The sequence below is a fragment of the Eubalaena glacialis genome, chromosome 3, assembly GCF_028564815.1.
Source record: "Eubalaena glacialis isolate mEubGla1 chromosome 3, mEubGla1.1.hap2.+ XY, whole genome shotgun sequence".
In the NCBI taxonomy this organism is placed as follows: domain Eukaryota; kingdom Metazoa; phylum Chordata; class Mammalia; order Artiodactyla; family Balaenidae; genus Eubalaena; species Eubalaena glacialis.
The window spans coordinates 111,004,931-111,019,217 of record NC_083718.1 but is presented as its reverse complement, the minus strand read 5'-3'; the positions used below and the strand labels follow the sequence as shown (position 1 = coordinate 111,019,217).

General features: G+C 38.3%; 1 protein-coding gene across 3 annotated transcripts in view; it reads left to right on the top strand.

The window, feature by feature from the left end:
• Positions 1–14,287, top strand: part of TLCD4 (TLC domain containing 4) — a 79,158-nt gene that overhangs the window by 31,326 nt on the left and 33,545 nt on the right. For all 3 annotated transcript variants that reach the window (XM_061186294.1, XM_061186292.1, XM_061186295.1), the window contains 2 exons: positions 9,335–9,500; positions 13,802–13,891. In XM_061186294.1, the coding sequence (XP_061042277.1) occupies positions 9,346–9,500; positions 13,802–13,891 (245 nt within the window). In that variant the 5' untranslated portion in view covers positions 9,335–9,345. The remainder of the gene's footprint in view (positions 1–9,334; positions 9,501–13,801; positions 13,892–14,287) is intronic.

Here is a 14,287-nt window from a genome sequence, read left to right as displayed (position 1 = left end):
CTTGGAAGAGAAAGGGTTGAAAGTATGGGAAAAATATAAAGGACACCCTTACTCAGAGTTTAGGATCTTAACTGACAGGGAAGAACCATGGGGAAATCTTTTCTGTAGTAATGAGCAATTCCTTGTTGAATCTTAAGTAACATCATACCACCGAGAGAGGGAGTGTAACTTAATCATATTGATGTAGGGTTCCTTAGCCTTTCCTGGTTTAGACTTCATTTCTTTCCATTCGCTTCAGTTTAAAAAGCAGCACCATGAATATTGGAGGATTTATAGAAGTTAGGTTGACATTTATGTGGCTGGCTTCCTTTAGACTTCCACTCTAATGCTAATGGTTCTTGAACTTGATGCTCAGAAAAGAAAAAGAAGTGGAATTCTCCTAGCTTTTTTTCATATAGCTCTCAACGCAGAATTAACAACAGCAATGAAAAATAAAAACGGTGACTGCAGTTAGCTGAAAACTTTGTACACATTTGATTAGACGCTTAAATTTTTACATGAATGAAAAGTCAAAAGTGGGTAGTATGATGAGTTATTCTTTACTAAGGGGTTTTAACGTCTCTGGTTAATTATTGACATTTCGTGAGCATTGAGAAAGATGATTGCAATGTACCACCTGTATGAAAATGCAAATAAAACCAGAATGGGTGGGGAGCAGGTATTTTTCTGGTAGGGTTTTTGTTTGTTTGGTCTGGTAAATATCTCATTTTCTGTAGTCATGTGTTCATTTACAAATGATTTACAGTTTGCTAATAGAGACTTTTTAAAAACTTTTACGTGTTAGGGCTACTGACATGGTAGATAAGTTCAATAAATAAGTACTTCTGTAATTGATAAGAGTATGAAAATACAGTGCAAATTACAGTTAAATATACACATGAAGCCTTTGAACATATATCACACGTTGTAAGGAGTTTGGCATAGACAAACCAAATATCATACTGCTGTGGTCTGAATGTTTGTGACCCCCCCACCAAAATTCATGTGTTGAAATCCTAACCCTCGAAGTGGTGGTACTGGTAGGTGGGGCCTTTGTGGGTGATTAGATCATGAGGGTGGAGTCCCCATGAATGGGATTAGTGCTCTTGTAAAAGAGATGCCACAGAGCTTCCTTGCCCTTTTGGCCATGTGAAGTCTGTGACCTGGAAAAGGGCCCTCACCCAACCATGCTGGTACCCTGATCTCGAACTTCCAGCCTCCAGAACGGTGGGCAATAAATTTATGATGTTTATAAGCCACTCAGTCTGTGGTATTGTGTTACAGCAGCACAAACGGACTAAGGCACACACTCAGTATTATTTCATTTATAACATTGGTACTCTTAGCTTTTGGATATTTGGAGGTGAGAATCCTTTTGCAGTGAATATGTGTTCATACTATACTACTAGGGTTGTCAATTTAGAAAATTTTTCTTTCCAGTGTTCTGATTATACTGGTAAAATGAGGGACCTGTGACTGATCAGGTACTAGCAGAATGGAAAGCACATGTAAGAATACGAATGTCTGTTGTTCTCATTATTATATTTCCTAGACATTTATTGAGCACATGCTGTGTGGCAGGCACTGTGTTAGGTATGGGGACACCATGGTAGGGGGGAAATGTTTGTGTTTCCCACCCTCATGGGGCTCACATTCCACTGGGGGAAGGAGATGTTCATTTAAATTGCAGCTGTAAAGGAGAGGGACATGATGCCATGTGAGCAGACCAGGGGGGGATTGCTCCCAGAAGGCTTCCCTGAGGAAGTGATGATTGACCTGAGAGCTGAGGGGGCATGAGTGTTACAGTGGGGGATGGAGGGGTGGGGTGGGAGTCGGGGGATAGCTTATGCAGAGGCCTTGTAGAGGGAGGCAACATGGCATCTTTAAGGGACAGAAAGAAGGCCACATTAGCTGGCGTGCAGCAAGCGAGGGCAAGTGCCACTTGAGGCTGGGGAGAGCAGGGCCCTCATCAGAGGACTAGGCAACCAGTGAAGGTTTAAGTTGGGGGTAGGTGAGGAGGTGACATGGCCAGAGACAGCTTTTAGAGCTGATTCCCTTGGAGTCCTCCAGTCTGTTGTCCATACTAAGGAGACCAGTTTGGAGACAATTCAGAAAAGTGGTGGTAGCAGCTTGAGAAAGATGGATGTTTTTGAAAGCTATTTAAGAAGGGGAAGGATATGGTGGCTTAGTAGGAGGGTGCAGAAAGCAAGTTATCAGGGATGGCTCCTAGGTTTCTGACTGTCAATTGGGGGATATACAGTGGTACCATTCACAGAAATGAAGAACCTACAAGAGGACCAAGTTTAGAGATTAGGCCATGAGCTTGGTTTGAAATGCGTTTGAAACGCTGTGTGGTGCTGACAGCTGGGACTGAGGCTTAGGGAATTCTGTTACTCAGTGTCTGGGCAGAAGAAGAAGTGTGGTGTCATGGAAACACAGGGAAGAAAGTGTTTCAAGGAGAAAGTGGTCAGTGGCGTCTAATGTGGCTGAGATGTCAGGTGACACGAAGGCCACACATAGAAGTCATTGCTGACCTTAGCAATAGCTATTTCAGGGGAGCGACGAGGGTGGGGACAGGAATGGAGTGGGCTGAAGAGTGAGAGACCTGAGAAATAATGACAATATGGAAAAACCGTTCTAGAACTTTGTCCTTAAAGGCGGGGGGAGGGAGAGAGGGCAAGAGGCTATACTGGAAAAGAGATATAAAATTGAAGAAAAGGTGGTGGGTCTGTTGATTCTTGTTTTTACTGGGAACTTGAGCCTGTTTAAAAGCCAATAGAAAGGTCTAGTTGAGGAGAGAATAAAGGATAATGGGGAAGAAAAGTTTCCCAAGAAGGCCAGAGAGGATGGCTCCAAAGTGCACAGGTTAGGTTGTCTTGAGATGGGAGGACAGGTGGGTAGTTTAAATGGTTGATAGTATGATATTGAGACTTTTCATATGTTGGCTTCTATTTTTTGTGAAGTAGGATGGGGGTTATCTGTTGAGAGTGGGGGTGGATGGTTGGAGGTTTGAAAAGAGTAGGGGCAACTTGGAAATTTAATTGTGGAACGTGAAAGGATTGGTTGGCGAGGGCAGTGTGTTAGGATTGCAGGGCAGAGTTGAGAGCTGTTTGATCCCTCTGTAATTTCACACTCACCAGTATATGACTGGTATAAACTTTGGTATATGACTTTTTCCAACAGTGCTCCGACTGTGCTTGCCTTGTCACTGAGTAAATTGTTGGGCATATCCTCGGTTGGAGTTTCACCGGCTCTTGGCAGTGGAATGGGGATGTGGGGTGTTAGAAAGACTGTTATTGAAATGATGTGCTCTAGGATCTAAGCTGATTAAAGAGGGAAGTAAATAGAGAAAAGGGCTACTGAATTGAGGAAAAGCTGAGAGGCCAATGTAACTTGAGAATGTTGTAATACTGAGCACACTTGAAAGAAAGGTCAACAAGGAGAATTCTAGAAATGTTATTTTGGAGGCAGAAAAATGATGGGTAAGGGACAGTAAAGGTCCATGAATGGTTGAGGTGGCATGGAAGGGGTACCATTCCAGATGAAGATTAAGGGACTGAGTTGTTAAGGAAACCTGGGCCTTCTACATATATAGGAAGTCATTCAGGATGATGGCAGGGCTTGAGGACCGTAAGTGAACCAGGACCAAAGTCTTTGAATGGGAGGAAATGTTCAGGAGTTTGGAATATGATATCAGTGAGAAGAGGGAGAAGGTGGTATAACTGAATAGCAGGACCAAAACACCCTGAGTGTTTATAGGAGGTGAGGGAAGGGAGAGTAAGCCCTGAAGGGAACCATGAGGAGCAAAGAGGCTATAGGGCCGCTCCTGACACTGAAGGATGAGGGCCTAGGCAGCCACTAGCTGAGAGGTTGCAGAAGAAGAGGGGTGTCTTCAGAGCAGGCCGAGGAGAGGCCAAGCATAGAGCACTGTTTTCTGGGTGTGGAGCCCAGTCCCAGGGGACCAGTGGAAGCATTTGGGAGGTAGAGGGGGTGATGGGCCGGGTCAGGTGGCTGGGAAGGAATGTTGGAGCATGACAGGGATAGTCCAATGATGGAGGCTAGATCTCTGCGGTGGGGCTGCCTACATTTTGAGTGTTGACTAATGTAAAGGGTATGAGTTAGAGGCATAGGGCCTAGTGGCCAGAGAATGGTCTTGTTTCCCTGGGCTGGAGTGATGACAGGCCCAGAAATTGCATGTCTTGCATGCTGCTGGAGGTGGTCGACGGTGGAAGCAGAAACTACTCCTGAGTGTGCACCACACGCCAAGTACTGTTCTAAGCGCCCAGCGTTCTGTGGTTTAGTCCCCATGTCAGATTAGTACTGTCGTTATCTCCATTCTCCAGATGAAGAAACCAAGGTGCAGGTAAGGCAAGGCAAGTTACTTGCCCCAGGTCACACAGCGAACAAGTGGTGGAACTGAGGTTCATACTCAAGACTGTAACAGAGCCTGTGTACTTCCCAACATGTCATACGTACTTAGTACTTAATATTTTCTTACACGCGTAACTTTGATTTTGTAAAACATAAGTGATAGACTGTTGAAAAGCTAATGTAGTATTTAATACAAAATTATCTTTTTAGATGCCACAATTAAGTTCAGTCCTAGAATCCCAGAATCTTACTTTGCAAGTGCTCTAAAGGTTAGACTAGCGCCCAACCCCTTTGCAGACCAACCCTCCTTGTGGTCATTTTACCACTTCCATGACAGATGCTTGGACACTTCTAAATTGTTAGAAGAGTCTTCCTTAAATTAAGCTGAGCTCTTCCCTTTCTGTAATTTTTGCCCATTTGGGCCATTTAGAGTGGTGCAGAGTAAGTTCCCTCTTTCACTTTTCCACATGACAGTTCTTCAGATGTCCGAAGAATGCCCTTCAGTCCTCTCTAAGTAATCTTGTTCCCAAGCTGACATTACTCAGCCCTTCAACTCTTCATGATATGATATGGTTTCTAAAAATCACCATCTTAGTTACACTGCTCTAAAGGTACTTTGACATGTGATTAATTCAGAGTAAAATGGGACTGATACGTGTCTTGATCTATACTCTCTGATTGTAAGTGGTTCTGAGGTTTGTTTTTTGTTATTAGTATCTTCATTACATTATTATTTCTTGTTGGTTTGTATAAATTAACATGCTGATATTACGTGTGTGTGTGTGTGTGCGCACGTGTGTGTTATATAGCTATTATGCTAAGTCCTATACTTGGGTATTGCCTTTTAAAAATTTATTCAGGTTTTTAACTTTCTGATTGGGATTCATTATTTCAGCTTCTGAAGATCATTTTGAAACCTGACTCTGTTAACTGATTATATTAGCTATCTTTCCCAGCTCTGTGTTATATGCAGATTGAGTAAACATATAAATATTTGTAAAAATATTACTGAAAGAGACCAAAAAGAGAGAACCTTATGGGATATCGCAGGATATATTTCTCAAGTCTCTTTCAGATCATTGATCTAAATGCTGGTTCTAGTTTTTCAGCTAACTCTAGATTTACCTAATTTTGTTATCCAGCCACATTTCTTTGTGTTATTAATAAGGATCTCATGAGAAACTTTCAGAACTTTCCTGGAATCGTTGTTCTTCATTTGGTATTCTTCAATCTACAAGGATTTGGCAGTCAGTTAATTATGTGAGTAGGAAATAGGAAGGAGACCAGGATGACTGAGCTGTGCTAGATTAAAGGTGAAGAGGTGTTTGCGGGTGCTAGTGTCAGCCTCTGAGATATGGAACCCTGGGGGGAGGACTGGTTTGGGGTTAAGTTCAGCTTGGGTCATGTAGAGCGTGTGGGCCTCCAGGATGCCCTTATGGAGCCATCCAGAGGGTAGCTGACCGTCCAGGACTGGTACATTGGGAGATGGTGGGGTTTGGTTGCACACAATGTAAACCATGTTGAATGTGTGGAGCATACACCCCAGCAGAGCCTACAATGTGCAGAGAAAAATTCTGGATTGGGGCGAGGGGAGCTAGTAAACATTGCCATCATCAGGAGTTTATGCTCGATGGCCTCCATTTTTTGGTGAAATGGGAAGAAACCTCATCTATTGTAAGACAGGGAGAACTGGAGATTTGAGAGCAATGAATATTTGGAGTCAATGTGGGAAAAAGGAAAGGGATGGGAAAAGGACTGCTAAGCATGTGTAGGGCATTCTTCCTAGCTCCCCCTTCCTTGCTGCCCTTAAAGACAGCCACATAAGACCTTTTCCCCCTGTATTTAAGGATTTTTACTGCTAATCAGTACAGCAGTGGTTCTTCCCTGGAAGTTGTGTCAGAACGTGAAGGTTGTGTATGTGTATTGATGATTGGAGGTGACATTGGTTCCAACACACTCCCTAAGGAATCCCTTGTGCTACAAGGAGATAATGAACATGGGGAAATGAGAGTAAAGGTTGTATTCCCAGGTCGGTAGTTCTAGAGTCACCTGGTGGAACTGAATCTTTAGGGGTTTCAGCCTTAAAGCATCTTGTTGGGATTTTAATAGATGAGAAGATGTTCTCTTGGTTTAGCTTGCGTACCTTCGGATATCTCCTCACTGTTTATATGTCTTCTCTGCTGGGTATTTATTCCCAGGAAAGCAGGGAGTGCCCCCCTTAGCACCATGAGTTTACCACTTTATGTGGGGGGTGATCAGTTTCTTGCTTCCCTACTGGCCCATGAGCATGTCTCCCATTTTGTATTCTGAGTCCCAGCACGGTGCCTGATATGTGGCGGACTCATGACAGGTATTGGGTGAACTGTTGGCTGAAGTAAAGACTGAATCAGCCTGGCTGGGCTGTTTCCAGTGGTCCTGCTTCTGGGAGTCCTCCTGGAGAAGGGCCCTCACAAGCTGGTGGTTGAGAGGCATCCTTCAAACCTTTTCATGGTTTTCGCTACCAAGAAACCAACTTGAATTAAAATTTATGGAAACCATCTTGTGGGGAAAAGTACAAACATCCTTTGTATTCAGGAAGCCTCTGGAAGAGTTTCTTTGGTGTCCATAATTCCTGTGAATCAGGATGGGCTAATTAAATTTCATGTCTAGACACTCCCCTTGTAAATTGGCACAGAAATATTTCCCACTTCTGTTCTGGCTGCTGTGTTCTAGGATAGTATCCAAGGCTTCTGCCAGCTACTAGCCATATGTAGAGGTGTATGAACCAAGTCTAATACTTTTCTACTTTTACTGTGTATTCCTCTACTTAATAATCACTAAACCCTAAAAGGCCCTTAATCTGTGTCAGTAATGAGCATTATTTGGTTTTATCCATTTTCACCATTTTCTTGCCTGATTCAGTGAACGAACAGGGGCAGTTGCTTCCTACCGGAAGCTTTGGTTTTCTGGGAAAATTTTTTTTAAATTCCTTAGATTAGTCCCTGACTTGGCATGACTGATGAAGCAAGCAGCTGTTTAATAAGAAGCAAAGCTGGGAGTAGAGCAATTTAATTAGCTTCTGTCTGTTGAGCCTTTAATGGAAGCCATAACTTGACTATGTGGAGCTTTTTAGTTTTAAATGGAACATTTTTGCGGAGGGAGATTCTCAACATGTACCCCCCAAACTCTAGTTAACGGAAAGTCCGTTGAAAATATAAGATACCCAGTATAACAAAGACTTAATAAAAACTAAATTTTTTTAGGAATGAGGAATTTAATAGTGAATTGTTTGATTTTTTAATGTATTGCTTAAATTAACAATTCATAAAATGGATAATGTTGCATGATACCTACTATGTTTTATAACATAACTTTTAGCAAACATTCATGAAATAAATACTCATTGTATACATTGAATTTTAACTGAGGTAAATAAGCTGCTCTTGCCTAGCCACCCTCCATAACCTCCAGGGAACACACAGAACCCTTCAGGACAAATCATCCTCACATTTTAGGTTAGATTCTCCACTCACTACTGGTTACTGGTTTCATTGTCTTTGTTTATCTGCCCACCTGGCATGCAGATCCTTATTTGCTTAATCTTAGAAAAACATTTTCCTTTTTACATCTCACTTAGCAAATTACAATGGTGTTTAATTTATGTATAAAACTTACTTTTATGTATTATTTTGTTAATATTAAACCTAGGTTAAAAGACCAAGATAGGTTAAAATTAAATTTTGTAATGCCCAATAAACACATGTTGAATTAAAAACAATTAAATGAGCAATAAAGTTAATGGAGTCTCACAGAGAAGAATTGTGATATCAATATTTTTACTGTGCACACACACCAGAAAAAGAGAATGAGGAAAGAATTCATTACAGACACATGAATTCTGTCAGAAGAGGCCCTGTGGGAGACTGATTCTTATTATGATATCCTGGTTGGAAGGGAATGAAGTGGGGTTATTGCTAGTGCAGTCAATGATGTGGTTCTTCTCTAGTGAATTGGCTTCAGTAGGTGACTTTATTTCTTCACATTAGGCAGCTGGAAATATGTATTGATTCATTTCCTTTTCATTTGAGGGTCAGCTCTATTAAAGATGGAGACGTAGAAATGCTGTATTTGCTGGATATGAGCAAATGCTTTAGTGTCTTTTTTTTTGGTCTGAATGTTCCTAAGATTTTTAGGAGCCAGATAAAGTTTAGCTCAATGAGATAGAAAACATACTTTGAATGTGTATATATGCATATTACCATTCTTTGCGCTAACTCTATCCTTAAAACTTGGAGCTCTTTTATAAAAATGTTTTCTTTTAGAGATAAAAAGCCATGGAGGATTTTTGGTTCAAGGATATGTGTGATTGCAAAATATTTTTTTAAAAGTTAAATACTAATTTAAGCAGTAACAGTGGTATGATTATTTTCCAAGATGGTATTATTCTTCTAAACTTTAAATGTTTGTCACACTGTACAATTATTTTTTTCTTATATGATTGGTTTTTGTTTTGCTGTAGCAGATAATGTTAGTTCTATTCTTATTTTGGCTTAATTGTTTCTTAGAAATTATCTAACCAACTTTTTTATTTTATAGATGAGAAAATTGAGGCATAGAGAAATCAGGTGATTTGTCCTTAGTTTAATTAAAAATATTACTAAAAGAATACCTTCAGTTGTAGTACTTGAAATTCCCTCTTAATGATAAACTCTAGACTTAGGTAATTTTGAGTATCATGATGTTAAATTTGTCTCCTGACATTTATAATATTGAAATCTTTAAGATAATAGATCTTCCCCTCTTTTATTTTAAGTACAAATATGAGATACATGACAAATAGCTGGTAAAGGCTTAAAATTCATATAGTTTCCTTGTATTCTTACATTTGTGCTAAATTAAAATAAATCACTAAAAATACAACCACATACTCTTTTAAAATTAAAAGTTAATTTAGGTGTATTATGAGCAATTTAAAGGATTTTATAGCCAACATTTCTCTTAACAGGTTGAAGAAATATGGATACCAACACCATATTGGTCATCAGCGCTGGTTTTACCAGCTTTTTCACCTTTCAGCTTCTTTTCCACTTTGTAAGTTATTGGTTTTCAGCAAAAGTTTCTCCAGGTTTTAATAATCTCAACTTCGAAAAGAAGATTGAATGGAACTCAAGGTAAAGCATACGAAAATGTAAATGACTGATTAAAAAAAACCTAGTCTTTTTTTTTTTTTTTTTTAAAGTTTAATTTTATTTATTTATTTATGGCTGTGTTGGGTCTTCGTTTCTGTGCGAGGGCTCTCTCCAGTTGTGGCAAGTAGGGGCCACTCTTCATCGCGGTGCGCGGGCCTCTCACTATCGCAGCCTCTCTTGCTGCGGAGCACAGGCTCCAGACGCGCAGGCTCAGTAATTGTGGCTCACGGGCCCAGTTGCTCCGCGGCATGTGGGATCTTCCCAGACCAGGGCTCGAACCCGTGTGCCCTGCATTGGCAGGCAGATTCTCAACCACTGCGCCACCAGGGAAGCCCAAACCTAGTCTTATGAAATAAAATTACGCATTTAAAATATTTCCAAAAAGTCTTTTTCATTTAGGATCTAACAAAATCTTAGGTCAATTTTTTTTTATTTGACATTAGGAATAAAAGGAAAGACAAGTAGATAGATCTCATGCAAGAAAAAATTTTCAATTCTTATTCTGAAAGATGTTAGGGAAAATTTATTTAACTGTCTAGGGAAGTGTTAAGTAGACTCTGGTGGATTGTGGTGGAAGGCACTGTTTTGCATTCTCCTCTGAAATACTTATGATAACAAACACATGTTCTTTGGAAATGGTAACAGAAGTAACGTTAGTTGGGGCTGTGAGTAGCCTATATATAGTATCGGGCTGGCTTAGCCCAACCTAGGACAGTTAAACAGTACACACCAAAGAACCTGGTGCACGGTTAACACATCTGTCTCTCTTTTAATGAACTTTTCATTTTAATTCATAGCCCTCCAGAAACTGTTCTTTTGTTATGTAATTCTAAAGTAAAAATTGCTTTTTAGATCTTTTAAACAAAAAAGTAAATGGAGAACGAATAAGGCATCTAAGGATATAGAAACCTGCCAGAGTTTTAATTAGTTGGTTTGCGAATTTTTTGTGTATGTGCAACTCATTAATCTCTCACAAGGTTTCAAACACAGACGGACTCTGGTGACTGCTTCACTTGCTTTAGAGCATTTCAGATGCCCAAACACCTCTGTGCATTTGCAAACCTCAGTGAATTAGAGCAGCTATGGGATACTGTTGATTGTTGAAGTTAATGCTAACTATAAAATGAACTCAGCAGATCTCCAAAATTGCTATAATTATTTTTTCATTGAAATTTCCTTTAAGAGTTAAAAACTTCTGCCGAAGTCTGTTTATTTGAGAATGGTCATATGTGACCTGAAATGCCCTATCTGTTTGAGCCAAATTGTTTTACAGGCATTCACTTTTATAACTCAGACTGTGAAGAAGACTAGTTGTTTTCTTCTGCACCTTACACTGATTTGTCTGGTTCATACATGTTATAGCTCTTCTCCCCAAAAGTGAGAATTATTTCTCCACATATTTTTGAAAAATAAGAGGTATGATTCTTTTGTCTAAAGAATAGCACAAAAGTATTGTTCAAATGTGGGATACAAAAAATACTAACCATTATTTTGTAAAACCATTTCTAACATGAAGATAGAATAGTTGGGAAAGAGAAGGAAAGGGATATGGAGGGGGACATACATTTTCTGCGACTAAATTTTGAACTATTTTCATTTCCATTTCAACATGGTTAAGGTAGGTAAAGGCATTTGAATCTTGGCGAGCTGCAAGCCAAAGAAACAGGGAGGGTACAGATAGATTGAAGCAAAGGTAAAAATGAAATGAAATGAAATGATGCAATTGAGAAATACTTTGCATTATTCAGTCTTATTATCACTGCCATTCTATGAGACATGGAATCACCATTTGGGAAACTGAGTTCCCATTTGAAAGAGGAGTCTGGGATTATATGATTCATTACGCTATTCAAATACTATTATGCTATGCTATTCTCTCTCAAATTTACTCCTGTTTCCCACTCCAGCTTGGTTTACATGGGACTTAAACTGTGAGGTGGAGAGTGCAAAGAAGGAAAAACAGTTGGCTGCTTTTTGACTACACATATATGTCTTGAAATCCAGATTCCAGTCTTAAAACAGACAGATCAACGCAACCCACATAATTCTCCCTAAAATCAGGAAAGAGTCTCTGAACGATGAGTGGCCCAAATCATCTAGTAGTAAAAGGACAGAAGGCAGAAAAGCTCTCCAGAAAATTCACACCTGAGAGTAACAGTTGAATTAATTATAAGTTAGAAAATCTTATACTTAATTGTTACTTTTTCTGCAAACATACATACTTATAGATGTTATTAATATTATATAATTAAATAAATTTATTATTTCCACTTGCTTTCCTATGGCATGGAAAGTCCTATTGTGCAGAAATATTCCTAATTTTAAAATCTGCTTCTTCAAAATATAACTCTTTTGTCTGATTGAGCTATGTAATTTCTGTTGGTAATACTCATACTACTTGCGAGTGATTACATCAGTAATTTTAAAGTGCTATTCTAAAATTGTCATTACTTCCTTAAAAAAAAAGAAACCTACAAACATTCCTTTTTAACCTTCTTTAAACAAAATTGAAATATTTTATCTTGGTGTTTTTTTTAAGACCCTGAGGAATCTACATTTTGCTTTGCCAGGAATCTGATTTTAAAGAATGAAATATGAAATTTTTACTAACAGAAGTTTCTGAACATACAGACTTTTAATACAGAAGAGCATGTAAGCACAGGGTGTTTGTTTCTCCTGTTCATTATAGTGGGAGCTATTTGATCCAAGTAACATGTAACTTTTCTCTCATGAATTATATGCCATTTCCATCAGCTGAGGGCTTGTAATTCTCCCCTTTTACCATATAACGTCTCAACAGAGTAGGGAATTTGAGGCCTGAGTATCAGGAACAAAAATTCAGATTTTTTCCAAAAGGAAACTTTTTGATAGAAGGTTACTAAGCTAACAGGTTAGTAAAAGGTTATGCTTTTTCCTTTAATAGAATTTTTGAATGGCAACAGAAAGCTGGTTGTCTGATTATTTAGATGGCATGTTTTATTTGAGATCAAGGAACTTACATTTTTATCTTGCTATGTTCAAATGGAACACAGGAACACAGGTGTGCTTGGCGTGAAAATTCCAGACTTGTAAACCAGGTTAATTGGGTTAATTATCACACTTCAAAATGTATTTTGGTATTACAAAGGACTCAGTGCCTTTAAATTAGTGAGACTCTTTGAGCATTTAAAATATGATTTGATTTAATTTGATATGTTTATTTAGGACCACATCATATATTAGATCAACTATATTGATTTTTCAAGTTACAATGAGATTTTTTAATATCAAACTTTGTATTGGTTGATATATTTCACTTACTTTTAAAGATTTGGGTCATACTGTAGAGAGATTCATTGCATACCAATTAATTTCTAAAGAGAAAACTTTGCTATTCCTCTCATCCTTTATTCTAATGAAGAGAAGAGAAACTTCATTACTCATAAACTTTTTCATTATGTGAGTAAGCATATAGTATCCTGTATACAGTTCTTTAAGTAGGATATCATAGAACTTGCATATTGGTTAAGTCATTAAATTTTTAGCAAGATATGTTCATAGAAGCTGATGTTTTTCAACTAAAAGTTATTCCTTCTATAAAGAAAATGCCACGTGGATCATGTGAACATTTTGTTTTCACTTGGGCATTTCTTTTAAAAACAGATTTTTTCTGAATAAATTCATGGTCCTCCATTTTTCTATTTAGAAGTGATTTCATAATAATGATGAGACACTAATAATAGCCACCTTAGCTTCCTCACAGATTTGTTACAAGAATCAAGTACAATAATGTGTGTATTAAAACTGAAATTTCCAAGGGAATACATTTTCATTTCATGATCCATTCCAATTCTGATCCATGGATATGGAGTTCGTTAAGGCTAGTAGATTTGGAAGTCATTCCTAACTGATTGGAGCAGGAACTAATCCCGCAATGATGCTGCTGGGGATGGAGCAGGGTGCAGGGTAGTGTGCTTACCAAATGCCATCTGTTTGCACAAAACTCTGTCAACTGGTTCATCAGATATGCTTCTGCTTTAGACCCTTTAATCAATAAGTGATTCATCAGTTGTCTAGCAGGAAATTGTAGACCTGGGCATCTTTCTTGTTATTGATTCCAAAGTAAAGTTGTGGCCCTTGGATTTCTAAATAGCAATTTTGTATTATATTCTCAGATGTACTCCAATCCTATATTTAAATGCTTCCAGATTTAACTTCTTCAGAGTGTTAAATGTCTTGCCAGAATTAGTTAAAATTTATTGCACAGATTCTAAAATCTTTGTGTCTATTTCATCTCATTGCAGGGTAGTGTCTACATGTCATTCTTTGGTGGTTGGGGTTATTGGCTTGTACATTTTCTTGTTTGATGAGGCTACTATTGCTGATCCACTTTGGTAAGCTGTTTCTTTCCAATATAGTCAATTTGATTTATGTTTTGATTTTAATTATTAATAAGAATGTCTCTTTACTTTAAAACAAAACATATTGATGGTGTATGGTTTGTTAAAATGCTTGTGTTCAGACATATTTCAGCAAGGTGAATTAGAATGATTTATTTTAGATTTAATACAAATAATGAGGGCCATTTTGCATTAGTATTGCAATTATTATCCGAAACAGGGGGAATATGATGATTATGTAAACGTTTATACCGTGTTAGTGAGTGAAATCAAGTTATTGTAAACACTGTTCTGAGCAAAAATGAGTTATTATTGAGATAGGATAATCAGATAGATAGGATAGACTTAGTCTTTAAATTTATGTTTGACCCATCATTTGATATCAAAGAT